The sequence below is a fragment of the Mastomys coucha genome, unplaced genomic scaffold (assembly GCF_008632895.1).
Source record: "Mastomys coucha isolate ucsf_1 unplaced genomic scaffold, UCSF_Mcou_1 pScaffold19, whole genome shotgun sequence".
Taxonomy (NCBI): domain Eukaryota; kingdom Metazoa; phylum Chordata; class Mammalia; order Rodentia; family Muridae; genus Mastomys; species Mastomys coucha.
This window is the reverse complement of record NW_022196901.1, coordinates 22,277,602-22,293,420: the sequence shown is the minus strand read 5'-3', so window position 1 is coordinate 22,293,420 and position 15,819 is coordinate 22,277,602. Positions and strand designations below refer to the sequence as shown.

The 15,819-nt window shown below is 43.4% G+C and overlaps 1 protein-coding gene across 4 annotated transcripts in view; it reads right to left on the bottom strand.

Annotated features, from left to right (window-relative positions):
* Dpp6 (dipeptidyl peptidase like 6) overlaps positions 1 to 15,819 on the bottom strand; it is a 933,905-nt gene that overhangs the window by 119,770 nt on the left and 798,316 nt on the right. For all 4 annotated transcript variants that reach the window (XM_031380237.1, XM_031380239.1, XM_031380236.1 and 1 more), the window contains exon 8: positions 10,854 to 10,974. In XM_031380237.1, the coding sequence (XP_031236097.1) occupies positions 10,854 to 10,974 (121 nt within the window). The remainder of the gene's footprint in view (positions 1 to 10,853; positions 10,975 to 15,819) is intronic.

Below are 15,819 nucleotides of genomic sequence, written 5' to 3'. Positions count from 1 at the left end.
GATGAGCTTATCAGACCTTCCAAAACATCTTCAAACTATTCCACAAAATAGAAACATAAGGAACACTATCCAATTCATTCTATGAAGCCGCAATTATGCTTATACCTAAACCACACAAAGACCCAACAAAGAAAGAGAACTTCAGAACAATTTCCCTTATGAATATCAATGTAAAAATACTCAATAAAATTCTCACAAACTGAATCCAAGAATACATCAAAACATTCATTCACCACAATCAAGTAGGCTTCATTCCAGAGATGCAGGGATGGTTCAATATAAGGAAATCCATCAATATATTTACTATATAAAACAACTCAAAGAAAAAAAAGTACATGATCATTTTATTAGGTGCTGAATAAACATTTGACAAAATTCAACATCCCCTCATGATAAAAGTCTTGGAAAGATCAGGAATTCAAGGCCCATACCTAAACATAGTAAAATTAATATACAGCAAACCAGTAGCCAACATCAAACTAAATGGAGAGAAACTTGAAGCAATCCCACTCAAATCAGGGACTAGACAAGGCTGTCCACTCTCTCCCTCTCTATTCAATATAGTAGTCAAAGTTTTAACCAGAGCAATTAGACAACAAAAGGAGGTCAAAGGGATGAAAATTGGAAAGGAAGTAAAAAATATCACCATTTTCAAATAATATGATAGTATACTTAAGTGACCCCAAATGTTGCACCAGAGACAAACAACTTCAGCAAAGTGGCTGGATATAAAGTAAACTCAAATCAGTAGCCTTCCTCTACTCAAAAGATAAACAGGCTGAGAAAGAAATTAAGGAAATAACACCCTTCACAATCATCACAAATAAAATACCTTGGTGTGACTCTAACTGTGCAAGTAAAAGATCTGTATGACAATAATTTCAAATTTCTAAAGAAAGAAATTCAAGAAGATCTCAAAAGATGGAAAGGTCTCTCATGATCATGGATTGGCAGGATTGATATAGTAATAATGGCCATCTTGCCGAAAGCAATCTACATATTAAAAGCAATCCCCATCAAAATTCCAACTCAATTCTTCATAGAGTTAGAAAGAGCAATTTTCAAATTCATTTGGAATAACCAAAAACCCAGGATAATAAAAACTATTCTCAAAAGTCAAAGAACTTCTGGTGGAATCACCATCCCTGACCTCAAGCTGTACTACAGAGCAATCCTGATAAAACAAAACAAAACAAAAACTGCATGATATTGGTACAAAGACAGGCAGGTAGATAATAGATGGAATACAAATGAAGACCCAGAAATTAACCCACATACCTATGGTCACTTGATATTTGACAAAGGAGCTAAAACCATCCAGTGGGGAAAAGAAAGCATTTTAAGTGAATGGTGCTGGCTCAACTGGTGGTCTGCATGTAGAAGAATGCGAATTAATCCATTCTTATCTCCTTGTACAAAGCTCAAGTCCAAGTGGATCAAGGACCTTCACATAAAACCAGATACACTGAAACTAATAGAAAAGAAAGTGGGGAAGAGCCTCGAGGACATGGGCACAGGGGAAAATTTCCTGGAACACCAATAGCTTATGCTCGAAGATCAAGAATTGACAAATGGGACCTCATAAAGTTGAAAAGCTTTTGTAAGGCAAAGGCCACTGTCAATAGGACAAAACAGCAACCAACAGATTGGGAAAAGATCTTTACCAATCCAACATCTGATAGAGGGCTAATATCAAATATGTACAAAGAACTCAAGAAGTTAGACTCCAGAGAACCAAATAACCTTATTAAAAATAGGATACAGAGCTAAGCAAAGAATCCTGAACTGAGGGATATTGAATGGCTGAGAAGCACCGACAGAAATGTTCAGCAACCTTAGTTATCACAGAAATACAAATCAAAACAACTCTGAGATTCCACCTCACACCAGTCAGAATGGCTAAGATTAAAAACTGAGGTGACAGCAGATGCTGGCAAGGATGTGGAGAAAGAGGGACACTCCTTCATTGCTGGTGGGATTGTAAGCTGGTACAACCACTCTTGAAATCAGTCTGGCCATTTCTTGGAAAATTTGACATAGTGTTCCCTGAGGACTCAGCTATACCACTCCTAGGCATGTACTCAAAAGATGATCCAACATATAACAAGCACACATGATCCACTCAGTATGTTCATAGCAGCCTTATTTATAATAGCCAGAAGCTGGAAAGAACCCAGATGTTCCTCAACAGAGGAATGGATAAGGAAAATGTGGTACATTACACAATGGAATACTACTCAGATATTAAAAACAATGACTTCAAGAAATTTGCAGGCAAATATATGGAACTAGAAAATATCATCCTGAGTGAGGTAACCCAGTCACAAAAGAACACACTTGATATGTACTCGCTGATAATTGGATATCAGGCAAAAAGCTCGGAATACCCATGGTACAACTCGTAGACGCTCAAGAAGAAGGAAGACCAAAGTGTAGATGTTTTAGTCCTTCTTAGAAGGGGGACAAAATACTTATAGGAAGTTGAGGGTGGCAGGGACTTGGAAGGAGGAGAGGAGGGGGAGGATGGAAAAGGTGAGCAGGATCAGGAATGGGAGGAGATGGGGATGATATACAGAGGGTCAGGAATTTTATCAGAGGTGTGTAGCAATGGGGTTTGGGGAACTAGGGGTAGCCACCAGACACTCCCAGATACCAGGAAAGCAAGAGTCTTCCAGGACCCAATGGGGATGAGATTAGTTAAAATTCCCAACAAAGTGGAAGGAGAACCTGTAGAGACCATATCCAGAGGTTAGGCAAGACCCCCCAGTTGAGGCATGGTGCCACCCACTCATCTCCATATTTTTAATCCAGAATTGCTCCTGTCTAAAGGAAATATGGAGATAAAGTGTAGAGCAGAGACTGAAAGAAAGGCCATCCAGAGACTACCCTACCTGGGAATCCATCCCATATATATACACTAAACCCAGATACTATTGTGGATGTCAAGAAGTGATCGCTGACAGGAACCTGATATAGCTGTCTCCTGATAGATACAAATAACAGAGGTGCCTGACAAATACAGAGGTGGATGGTCACAGCCAACCATTGGACTGAGCACAGGGTCCCAAATGGAGGAGTTAGGGAAAGGACTGAAGGAGCTGAAGAGGTTTGCACACCCATGGGAAGAACAACAATATCAACCAACCAGACCCCCTAGAGCTCCCAGGGACTAAACGACCAACCAAAGAGTACACATGGAGGGACCTACATATGTAGCAGTGGATGGCCTTGTTGGACATAAATGGAAGGAGAGGCTCTTGGTCCTGTGAAGGTTAGATGCTCCAGTGTATTGGAATGCCAGGGAGGTAGGTAGGAGTAGGTGGGTGGTTGGTGGGTACCCTCATAGAAGCAGGGGTGAGGGGGGATGGGATAGGCAGTTTGTGGAGTGGAGACAGGGAAAGGGGATAACATTTGAAATGTAAATAAATAAAATATACAATTATAAAATAAAAGAAGAGTGGTGTGTAAGAAAATGAGCTGTGACACTCAGGACACACCCATATTTCAACCTCTGAGTTGCAGAAATGGACAGGATGGAAAGGCAAGAAGAGAAGTGATAAGGGGGAGGGGCTGATAGGACTCAGGGCCAGAGAGGAGCCATCATACAGGACAGGTGAACAGAGATGAAGACTCTGGTTGTCCTGCTTCTGGATATGGCTGCCACATTCTACAATGGGTTCTGATTTTGATTCCTTGCCTTAGTCCAGTGGGCTAGTCTAATAGAACAATACTTTTAGGTTGATTGGTACAAAGTCTAGACAGAAATCTGGCTGGCACAGGCTCAGAGAAAGCAGAGCACCAGGGAGCCACCATCTCGCCCCATCCCTTGTTGATGGAGAATGAGTTTCTACTGCATGGCCCTCATCTTTTCCTCTGTGCCTCCATAAGATACAGTCTCCATGCTTTCAGATCTGAGGCTCTGACACTTCGGACTGTATCTATATGGACCTTGGGACTAGAGTGAGGCGGTGAAAACTGTCTCTGATTACATTAAATCCTGGGTGCACTAGGTTTCCTGTTCAAATCATGGCTAGTCCATTTCTCCTCTGCTCCACTATGTAGCACTTTAAAGGGCAGAAAACTTGGTGAGTACTGATTGAGTTTAGATATCTCCATTGTTGAGCGGAGGGGTTTGCAGCCCCTTAGGACGAACAACAATATGAACTAACTAGTACCCTCAGAGCTCCCAGGGTCTCAACCACCAACCAAGGACCGCACATGGAGGGGCCTGATTGTTCTGGCAGCATGTGTATAGTAGAGGATTGCAATTTGATCATCAATAGGAGGAGAGGAGCTCGGCCCTGTGAAAGTTCTGTGCCCCAGTGTAGGGGAATGCCAGGGCCAATAAGTGAGAGAGGGTGGGGTGGCAGGCATGGGGAGGGGGGAGGCAACAGGGGTTTGTTTTTGTTTGTTTGTTTTTTGTAGGGGAAACTGGGAATGGAGAAATTTATATGTAAATAAAGAAAATATCTAATAAAAAAGTAAATCACAAAAAAAAGGAAAAAAGATATCTCCATTGTTAATTTACATACACAGCCTCCTCTAGACATTGCAGGTGGAGGCAATATGGCTTTCAAAATATTGAATTTCTACACCTGATCATAAGGACCTTTGTTCTTCTAAAGACAGGAGCTGTCGGTGACTAGGAAGCAGTCTAGATGTACAGGTCCAAACTGGAGGGAGAGTTCAACACTAACTTCAGCCTCTCTGTAGCTACTGTAGGTGGGGAAGAGGATCACTTTGTCTCCCTCCCTCTACACTGCTTCCTAGAGACCTTTAGAGGACACAACAGAGCATACACTGTCCCAACATTTCTTCCATCTGGTTGGTCACTGCTGGCCAGGAATCACTCAAATGGGATGGTCTTCAGGCCACGTTGGGGAACTGGCACCTGGCACAGCTACTCAAGAGCCATAGTAAACAGGCTCCTGCTATACTCACCTGACCAACTTTGCCCTTCCAAACAATGTCTCTTGATTTGGTCCCATGTTCCAAGTACTTTGCTGCCCTAGACTAGTAAGGTTAGCCTTGGAATTTCATCCATACCAAACTAGACTTTAAAAAAAAAAAAAAACCACAGCTAAGTAAATGTCCTCTAAGCCACTTTCTCAGGTGCCAGCTACCTCAACCTCCTTATAGCTCCAGGCTGTATTCTGTAAATAGCTTTCCAAGCTTATGGTGGTCCTTCCCCCATCATTTTAGATGAGTTCGAATTAGAATTCCTAGTCCTATATGCAAAGGGAGAGAGGCCATCTGATGTTCAGCAGACATGACCACTGTATGAGGGCGTGTCTTTGAAGACCCATGCTAGGTTAGGTTTGGGTTTTATACACAGCTAATTAGCAGAAGAGGAATGGATGGTTCAACACTTCTTAGTAACATTTAGGGACTTAAATTCTTATTAGAAAACTACCAGCAACAATGCTGTGTTGGTCCTCGATAGCTCATGTACTTGATAAGGATGAAAATGAGCTGACACACTTTATAAATAAAGGGTAGCAACAAGCTCTGTAACCATGGTAACAAAGAACCTTTGTAAAATTTTGGATAATTTCAACTCTCTGCTTAAATGCACTCATGTTGGGAATTTTGAATTACTAAGCCCTGCATAGATTCTTAATGGAACATTCTTCCACGGTTGTCAGAATACTTTAGTAACACCTTAAATTTAGTTTATAGACAACCAAGTTCAGTAAAACTTAAAACCTTAAAACTGCCAATATTATCAAGTTGTTTTTCTCTTTCTATTAAACTATGAGCCCACATAGCTACATGGCATTTCCTCAGAGGACAAATGATGCATACTTTGTTTGTTAAGACTAGTTTCTGGTCCCTACAAGCCTTGAAAAGTCACCCAGCAGATGGTGTGAGGCATATAGCCAGACTTGAGCATGGGCTTTGGCTGGTAGGCTAGTGGCAGGAGGTCATTTTGCTCAAGGGATGAAGATTCCCAGCAGCCTCCACACCGCTTCCTACCTCTTCCCTCCGTTTCCAACATTCTGAAATGTTCAATATATCTGAAGCTCTTTTTGGGAAACAAAAATCAATATGGTGTCTTGCTGCCAATAAGTGTGCAGACTGCAGTATGCTTCTTATTTACTCTGCCTTAGCGGTTTTTAAGAAGTAACCCTTCCAAGCAAGCAGGACCCTTGGCAGATGTTCTGAGTATAATCTCTTGCATCCACTTCCAGCCCCCTCTGAAGGAAATAAAAGTAAATAAAATAGTTAAGTCACTGATTAGGTCTCCTGTTATGAAAAAAGGACACAATATCCCTCAGGGCTCCCAGGCTCCCAGTTTCAGAAGTCTGAGCATCAGCATGTAGAACATTTCAGGGAGTAAGGCTAAGCAGATTAAGCTGCCCCATCACCAAGAGATTGATTCAAAGTTGGGGGTTAATATTTGTTAACATATCTACATGATTTCTTGTAAATACCTTGAAGAAAATAAAGAATCTTTTCAACAGATTTGCCAAGGCAAAGTTAAACTCAAATGGCAAAGCAATGAATTTCTAATTGTTTTTGAGATACTGAGAAAGATATTTCTGTTATTAAGGAAGTAGTTACAGAGTGAGCTGAGTGAGGCTCTTGCAGCGAGACCCAAGGTCTTTCTTTGTGGGCCCTCAAGGAGCTCAACTTGCCTTTGCCTCCCATGAAGTCCAGAACAGATAGTTTCTGTACTGTGACAGAATGTCCACCTAGGAAATCATGCCTGAATGCTTCAGTCTCTCTCTCTCTTTATCATTTAAAAGTATATTGCCCTAGTTAACTTTAATTACCAACTTGACTCAACTGAGAGTCATCCAAGAGGGAAACCACAACTGAAGACTTACCTAGATCAGACTAGGCTGTGGGCATGTCTGTGGGAGATTGCCTTGATAGTTAACTCATGTAGGAAGGCCCAGCCCATTGTGGGAGGCACCATTCCCTAGGCAGGTGGTCCTGGGGCATATAAGAAAAGTATCACAACACAGTGAGCAGGACAGCAAGCAGTATCCCTCTATGGATCCTGCTTCATGTTTTTGCTTGAGTTCTTGCCCTGACGTTCCTAAACAATGGGCTCTGACCTACAAGAAATAAGCCTTTCCCTTCTCTAAGTGGCTTTGGGTCAGAGCGTTTTATTATAATAACAGAATGACATTAGAACATGTTCTTTACTTTGTAATAAAAATACAAGTGACTAATTAAAACAACAATAATAAATACAGCCATTGTTCGTATTACAGTTTTTTTAAAAAAAATTACAAGACCCTCAAATGCCTGCCAGTTGTCATGTTGTGCTAAATCGGTTCTGATTACAGCCACACTGCCCTCTCTAACCCCCACATGTTATTTAAGCATGCTGAGTTCTTGGAAGTGAAAGATCTTTACAAGGTTATGCTGGACATACTGTCTGGGTCCCCAAGACTCTACAGCCTTGCCATTAACCACTCAGTTTTCCACCCCAGCAAGATAGATAGCAGGCTTGATCTAGATTTGGAAGGCATCAAATATAGGCAAGGGTAGGCACATGTGCCCCTTACCATCTAGAAAATCTGCACTCAGTATCTGCACAGTCAAGTAACCAAAGGAGAATTTAAAGTATCTCATGGTGTTTTAAGTAAGTACGTTTATGATTTGGGGTTGCTTTCCTGACTCTCTCCATGGGCTGGACATGCCTAGTGAAGCTGCCCACAAGGCAGGCACTAACAGTGCTGCATTCTGATTGTATCTCAAAGGCCTTTTGGTTTTCTCCTGGGCAGTAAGCACAGGACTTCAGGGTCCTCTCTCTTAACAATTTTATATGGTTTGTGAGATGGTCTCTCCTGTAGATTATTGGGCACACATGGGCCTGCACTCACTGCACAAACACAGCCATTCCAGATTAATTTGGATGGAGCTGGGAAGAGCTTGGACTGCTGTTCCCAGGGCTATTTTTGTACAGAGCAAGCTTGGATATGGTCAGCATTTATTTAACCCCATTTGTTCCCACAGGAAGGTCCCAGGGAACAAACAAAGTCTCAGAGTTGACTCTTCTGGGTCTTAGATGCAACCTGGAAACTCAGTTCTCAAGAGTGATCTGAGCTCTGTGTAGCACTGGGGCCCTAAGGAGAATAGCGGTAGACCTTTTCTGCATGTGGAAGTTCCAGCTTGTCCACCAGACAGAAACAAGGAGTGCTGGCATCTCTAGCAGAGAGTGCTTTGGGTGGACAGAAAGGGGATCAGGGAACTCTAGGATGGCAGACATGTACCACATTGTGACTGGAGAACATGACACATCTGGCCATGCTTGCAATCTTCTGAAGGTCAAGATTTCAGGGAGCTGTGTTGGGAAGTCATCTCACTTTTCTATACCATAGTCTCCCATAAAACAGAAGCCCAGGTGTGAAAAATGCATAACTCTAGGGGAAATGGTACCCCCCCATAAAGCCAGAACATCCCTGATCCTCCCCAATCCAATTTGGTATAAATCATCCAATGTGCATGTGGTCTCAAGGCTGAGAAGTGTGACACACTAAGCTGTCATTTGAGTCTAGAGATGAGGATGTAAGTAAATTCTGTCTGCAGCTGACCCTGGAGTTGAATGCCCACATGCCCGATTGACCTCCATGGACCCATCTGTAGCATAGTGCTGGGAGCTTTCAGAGACCATGTGTGGCCTCACATTCATATATGGTAGCCTGAACCTTCCAGGTGATGCTATCAGGAGGTACAGAAGTCCTCAGGTAGAACCCTCACAAGTGTGATTATCACCAGAAAACCCTAACCATGACAAATGTAGGCATATTCTAGGGAAAAGGGAACACTTACTTACTGGTGGTGGGAGTGCAAAATGTTATAGACACTATGAAAATCAGTGTGGAGGTTCCTAAAGAAGTTGGAACTAGATCTGTCACATGATCCAGCTATAATGCTCTTGGGCATGTACCCAAAAGACTATACATCCTACTACAGAGACACTTGCTCATTCATGGCCATTGTTGATATATTCATAGTAGTCAGAAAATGGAAACTATGCAGATATCCATCAGCTGATGATTGGATAGTAAAAATGTGGTATATTTACACAACAGAATATTTCCTAGCTATTAAAAAAAGAGAAATTATGAAATCTATGGGCAAACAGATGGAGCTGGAAACAATCATTTGTGCCCAGCAAGACAAACATTGCTTATTTTTTCTTATATGGGAACCCATGGTTAGACAGTTTGAAGGTGCTCTGCTAAATAGATGTAATAAACTGACTCTTAATGACTTATAGCTATATCCATAGATTAAGGCACTTCTCATCCCCTCACCAGAGAAGCTTCTGTTTGCAGTGGGTGACAACACAGAGACTCACAACTGGCTAAGGTGTAGAGAATTCAAGACTTCGGAATTTTAATTCTAAAGAAAATATGCATATCTCCCAACCCACAGCTCAGGGATCATCGGGAAAGAAAGAATGGTAGAATCAAAGAACCTGAGGCAGTGGATGCCCATAAGGAAACAGTGTCTCCTAGACACATGAGGTAAGCTGTATCCATGAGCACACAGTGGTTGTGATGGTGTGCACAAGATCTTGTAAACCTAAGCCAGATCAAACCCTGGTGTGGAGGGCGGGGCGTGAAATCCTACTTCCAGCTGAGGAGCTACTGACAACTGAGAGCAGCTGGAGAAGGGAGAGGAAGGTGTAGTTACAAGTAGGCCCACTACACCCCAGTGGAAGGCCACATCCAAGAATATTTAAGGAGTTCAGATTGGCCTTGATCAGGGAACAAAACCCCATAGAATTGTGCGGAAGGAAAGGGAAGGTGGATTTAGAAGACTTAGAAAAGGTGGGTGAACGTGATCGAAACTCATTGTGTGAAATTCTCAAGGAATGATAGAATGCTCTTTAATAAACTCTGCTTCAAAAATGGACGAGAAAGAAGAAGAGGAGACCCTTCTTGTTCTTGGCCTTTAAGGATGCGTCAAAATAAGCCAGTGAGCAGGGAGTTGGGCAGGAGCTCGCCAGATACAGACTGTCCTGTGGTGCCTGACTTGAACAAAAACCTGGAACACTTTTGTGACCTTTTGTTATCGAAGCCCCAGGGGCCTGGGCTCTCTAAAAGAATTTAATTTATTTTTCCAATTTTGCTCTGATGGCAAAAAAAATGATGGTCAACAGGATTTAGAATCACTAAAGAGTCAAGTTTCAACCACACTTATTAGGGATCATCTAAGCAGGTAAATTAAGGGGATAAGACCCACTCCAGATGACATCATTCCCTAGGATGAGGTTCTGAACTGCATACAAAGAAGAAAGAAAGCTGAGAGGTGGTGTCCTTCACCTTCTGCCTTGTGACTGTGGATGCAGTGTGACCAGATACTTCACGCTCTTGTCACGATGCTTACCCTATTATGGTGGACTGGATCTTCAAGCTGTGCCCATCATCAATTATTGTCTCACCAACAAGACAACTAAACATCTGCCCATCCCCAGATGCAGATAGGTTTCCTAAGTCCTAGAGTGGGTAGAGGGACATACACATTTGTACTGGGACTACTCTGATCATTTTTCCTGGAAGCACCTCTTCTTTCATGGGCTCAGTGAAGCCCTTTACACTGATACCTGTAAGTCCTTCCTCACCTGTGAGTCCCCTATTCTTGGCCACCCGTAAATGTCCACCTCTGCCACCTGTGAGTGTCCCATACCTAGCCACCTGTGATTTCCCACACTTGCCATCCATGAGTGCTCATTTGGTGTTTCCTGGATACCTACCACTCTCAAGAAATCCAAGTTTATTTTTTAGTTAGAGCAAAGATAAAAGAAGGAAAATTTAGAAACTGAACCCAGCCCCTGCAGCAGCTTCCCAGCAAGCACACACTCTGTTTCCTCACCCTGTAGGTCTTACCTTCATACAGCCAGTCACTGAGGCCATTGTAGATCATGCCCTCCTTCCCTGTAGAGACCACTCGGATCGCCTGCTTTCCAACATGTGCGCAGTAGTAGATGTTGTTCTCAAAGATAAATATCTAATTTGGAAAGAAGAAATGATAGCAGAATTAAGGAAGGAGTGGGCTTAGCTTTTCTTAAATGTGAACTGTCAGGCTTCTACTCTCCCGCTGTGTGTATTTGATTGAATAAAGGTGGTCATGGCATTATTGGTGGTTGATTCTCCTGCAACATAGTCCATACTTAGGGATTGATAAGATAATCAAACTCTAAAGAGTTCACCCAGTGTCGCCTGTGTTTGTCAGTGTAACATCTGGATTGTTGTGACTGGACAATTTCTGGTTTGATACTTCTGAGTACTGGAACAATGGCACTTGGGATTGAATTGATATTTCAGCAGTGTGGGTTTTCCTGGAAGTTTAATTGCAGTCCAACAGGCTGGAGGCCTCCCTTTCTATCTCTAATCTTTCCTAGGGGCTGTGGTGAGTGGGTAGAGGGGCTTGTGCCTGTCCAAGCCTGTCATGTGGCTGGGTGGTAGTAGGAGGGCACCATTGCAGGACCATAGTACTCCCTTTGTTTTAGGTGTTCGGATCTTGACAAGGGATATCCCAGGGTGGACACATGGAGAATGTGGGACGTCAAAGCCAATGTAGCTCAGGCTTCCTCACCAAAGGGGTGAGAAGCAGTTATATTTGCTGCTTAAGAATTCACAGTTCACAGCATCATCAAGCTGTGTGATCATCCCATTTTACTGTTCACCTACAGAGTGTTCCTGCCATCTCAGCTGACACACTGCCCCTTGAAGCACTCATACTTCCACTCATACAATCCACTCATATTTCTCCACAGGCCTGTGTCCCTAGCATTGCGCTTCAACTGTCTGTAAAGTATTCATCCATAGCTGCTCATATACCAGGCAGTGTCTGTCCTTCTTTGGCTTCTTCTTGATGTCACTCAGTACAATGTCCTCAAGGGTCATTTATGTTACTGCATGGGCCGAAATGCCTAAAATGAGGTTTTCAGCTGAGACCTGAATACATGGGATCAGGAGGGACTGAGAAGCTGGAGGGCCAGATGAAAGCACAGAGATAGGCCAGGTGTGGAGTGGGCAAGGCGAGTGGAGAATGGGGACAAGATTCTTGTGAGAAGAGATTAATGAAAAAAAGACAGGAAGCCACGTTTCTGGGGATTTGTAGGGAACAGACTGGCAGCTACAGAGAGCTGCTGACTGATGCCTGGGTAGGGGCAGCCCAGTCAGATGCAGGCCTGCTTGAGGTTGGGTTCAAGGAGAGGGGCAGGAGGCTCTTGGGGATGGCAATAGTTACCGCAGACATGAGCACACAGAGGGAGCAGATAGAGCAGTGCTATGAGCACTCCTGCTATGAGTGAGCTGAGATCTGGCCTGGTGGTATGGGCAGGGTTCTCTGGCCATTTTCTTGGGCTTCAGGGGGATGGCAACACACTAGTAGAGTCAGTCATATTGTGACACAAAAGAGAGTTTGACCTTGGGTACACCACTAGTTTTCTAGGGAAGGGGACAGAGTTGGTTCTCAGAATTCAACACATAATAGATGACACTGGGAGCTTTAAACATTCCTATTTTTCAGACCATAAATCCAGCTAGAGTCTCTGGAGTGGGACTCAGGCACTAGCATTTTGAAGGACATCCTGGTGACTTTCATGTAGAGTCAAATTTAAGATCCAGTGGCCCAGGGACTAGCTCATCTCCTAGCTGTCACACTGAGTGAACCTGTGGGTAGAGCCCTGGTCAGTTCTGCCCATGTTTCTAGCACCTGGGTCTGTGGTACTTCACAGTACATAGACCACACCAGCCAGAGAAATGGATCAGGGAGTAAAGCCAGGTTTTGTTGTTTAAACAAATTCCAGCAAAACTATTGAGAGAAAGCATTTTACTTAATATAGAAAAGCTAAACCACTGACTGTTCAGTGCTTCCCATGTTACAGTACTGGGGTTAAACACAGACTCCTGCCCGAATTCTGCCCCCACCTTCCTTTTACTTTTTCTTTCAAGGGTTTCACTAAATTATCCGGGTTGACCTTGAACTTGGAATCCTCCTGCCTCAGCTTGGCCTTCATATCCAGGGCCATGACTATTTTATATTGAAATTTAGCATAGTGTCTCTGGAAGCCTCTTCAGCTATCGTTTTCAGCATAGGCTTCCTGCTTCCTAACATGTTCACTTGAACCTGAAATGAGCTGGAAAACTTCCAGAAGCAAGGATGAGTCCTAATTTAATTTAAGCATCTGTTCTTACAGGTTTGCTTAAGATGAACCCCTAAATTTGAGCTTCTTTTATGCATCCACCTGGCAATGGCTTTTTGAATCAAGTCAGACTGCAGCCAATTAGTATTTTGCATAAATAAATTGTGTAGCAATGGGAATTAAGGCCCTTTCTGCCTTGGCTTTTCAGGAGCAAGGTGCAGGGAGGGGCTCTGGGCTAGAACATTCTTCACATTTGCTGTATTCTGGTGATGAGATCAGGTACGGAAGGTCTGTCTGTGGGTCCGCAGTGCTGGGCACAGGGACCATGAAATGTTGGGGTCTAGCTCCTGGCCCATCAATGCTGACACACATGGCTGGCTTTTGATTCTTTACCCATTAGGCACAGGGCAGGCAGAGGGCTCAGCTCTTATGCTTCCACGTGGATATGGCAGGGGCTGTTCCAAGAGCTTTCTGGTCAGAGAGCAGGGTGGAGAGAGACACCAGGCTTTGTCCACTGGGTAGGAGAGTAGCTCCTCTGTGGACTCATACTGCAGTTCCTCCCACCTGACAGGCTGCTATTTGAAGGGGGCACCACAGTCTAAATTATCTTATAAGGTCTTTAGACAGCCTGTCACAATTTCTCTTCATTCACGTTAGCAAGAGCTCTGGTGATAAGGTTAGGAGCATGAATGAGTACCCGATTCTTTCTCCTGAAAATCATATTAAAATTACTACAGGCATTGAGGTATAGCAGCTGAGCAAACAGCTATTCGTAAAATGATTTCCCTTTTTCCTCCTCCTGAGACCATGGGATAAAAGTCCTCAGAGCTTTGCTTGGGATTCCAAGCCACTGCTTACCTCTCCTCTGTTATTTTCCACCTCAAATTTCTTCTGAATAGGCTTATCTCTTGCTACCCAGGTATACCCACTCACTTCTTGGGGAAGCTGCCCTAGAATGTTATTTACTTTCTTCTTGGCCCTGCTGTGTTTTACTGCACAAGGAGGGGTAGGATTTTCTCTTCTCTCTGAGTTGGCTTTGCTACCACTGCATCTCTATCTAGTTTGTTTGTTTGTTTGTTTTTCCATACTCATTCTGAGCGTGGTAGTTGGGCTCATATGTTTGAATACTTAGTCCCCCACTCTCTCATAGGTGGAACTACTTGGGATGGATTCGGAGGTATGGCTTTGCTGGAGTAGGTGTGCCAGTAGGGTAGGGCTTTGAGATTTTAGAAGACTGGAGTCTCAACAGTGTTCTCTCCCTGCCTTCTGTTTGCAGGTCAGGGTGTGAGCTCTCAGCTGTTCCTGCCACTATACTTTTGTTCTGCCATCATAGACTCTAACCCTCTAAAATTATAAGCCCAATTAAATGCTTTATTTTATAATGTGCCTTGGTAATGATCCCCACACTCCTGGCACCAACTTCTGTCTTAGTTATGGTTTCTATTGCTACAAACAATGGGCATGGCCAAGGAAGCTTACATGAAGAAGGGAGCTTACATTGCCAGAGGGATAGGAGTCCATCATCATCATGGTGGGGAACATGGCAGCAGACAGGTAGGCATGGCACTAGAGAAGCACCTGAGAGCTTACATCGTGATGTATAATCAAGAAGCAGAAAACACATTGTGAATGGCTACAGTCTTTTGAAACTTCAAAGGCCATACCTAGTAATACACCTCTTCCAAGGCCACATTTCTAATCTTTCTCAAACAGTTCCACCAACAGGGTCTAAGTATGAATCTACAGTGGCTATTCTCATGCAAACTACCACAATGGGATTGCAAGTTAAGAGTCAGACACACAGCAGCCAGCCAAGAGGCACAGGCCCCACGAGTTGCAGGGGAGTTACAGGGCAGAAGGGACAGGATCCTCTCAGCTTCTGAGTGACAGAGGTGGATCAGGGACCTTCTCTTCCCCTTCCCTGCAAGTGGAGGGCCAACCTCCAGGGAGCGCTTTAACCCAGAGACTCAGGTGAGATCCACCATTTTCTCTCCAGTGAGTTTCTAAGACGGGAGCAGCCAGCCAGGAGGTGCAGGCCCCATGAGTCTCAGGGGACTTGCAGGGCGGCAGGGACAGGACAAGCTCTAGTCAGAGACACTAAGAACATCTAACATCAAAAATCTAGAGATGGCTAAAGCAAATGCAAGAATCCTACCAACAGAAACCAAGACTACTTGGCTTCAGCAGAACTTAGTACTCCCACTGCAGCAAGTCCTGGATATCCCAAAACACTGGAAAAGCAAGATTTGGATCTAAAATCATATCTCACAATGCTGATAGAGGAACTTAAGAAGGACATGAATAACTCCCTTAAAGAAATACAGGAGAATACAGGTAAAGAGGTACAAGCCCTTAAAGAGGAAACAAAAAAATCCCATAAAGAATTACAGGAGATCACAAGTAAACAAGTAGAAGCAGTTAAAGAGCAAACTCAAAAATCCCTTAAGGAATTACAGGAAAACACAAACAAACAGGTGAAAGAATTGAGTAAAACCATCCAGGACCTAAAAATGGAAGTAGAAACAATTAAGAAATCACAAAAAGAGAAAACTCTGGAGATAGAAATCTTAGAAAAGAAGTCAGGAAACATAGATGCAAGCATCACTAACAGAATACAAGAGAGAAGAGAGAATATCAGGGGCAGAAGATAACATAGACAACATTGAGAGAACAGTCAAAGAAAATGCAAAAAGCAAAAAGAC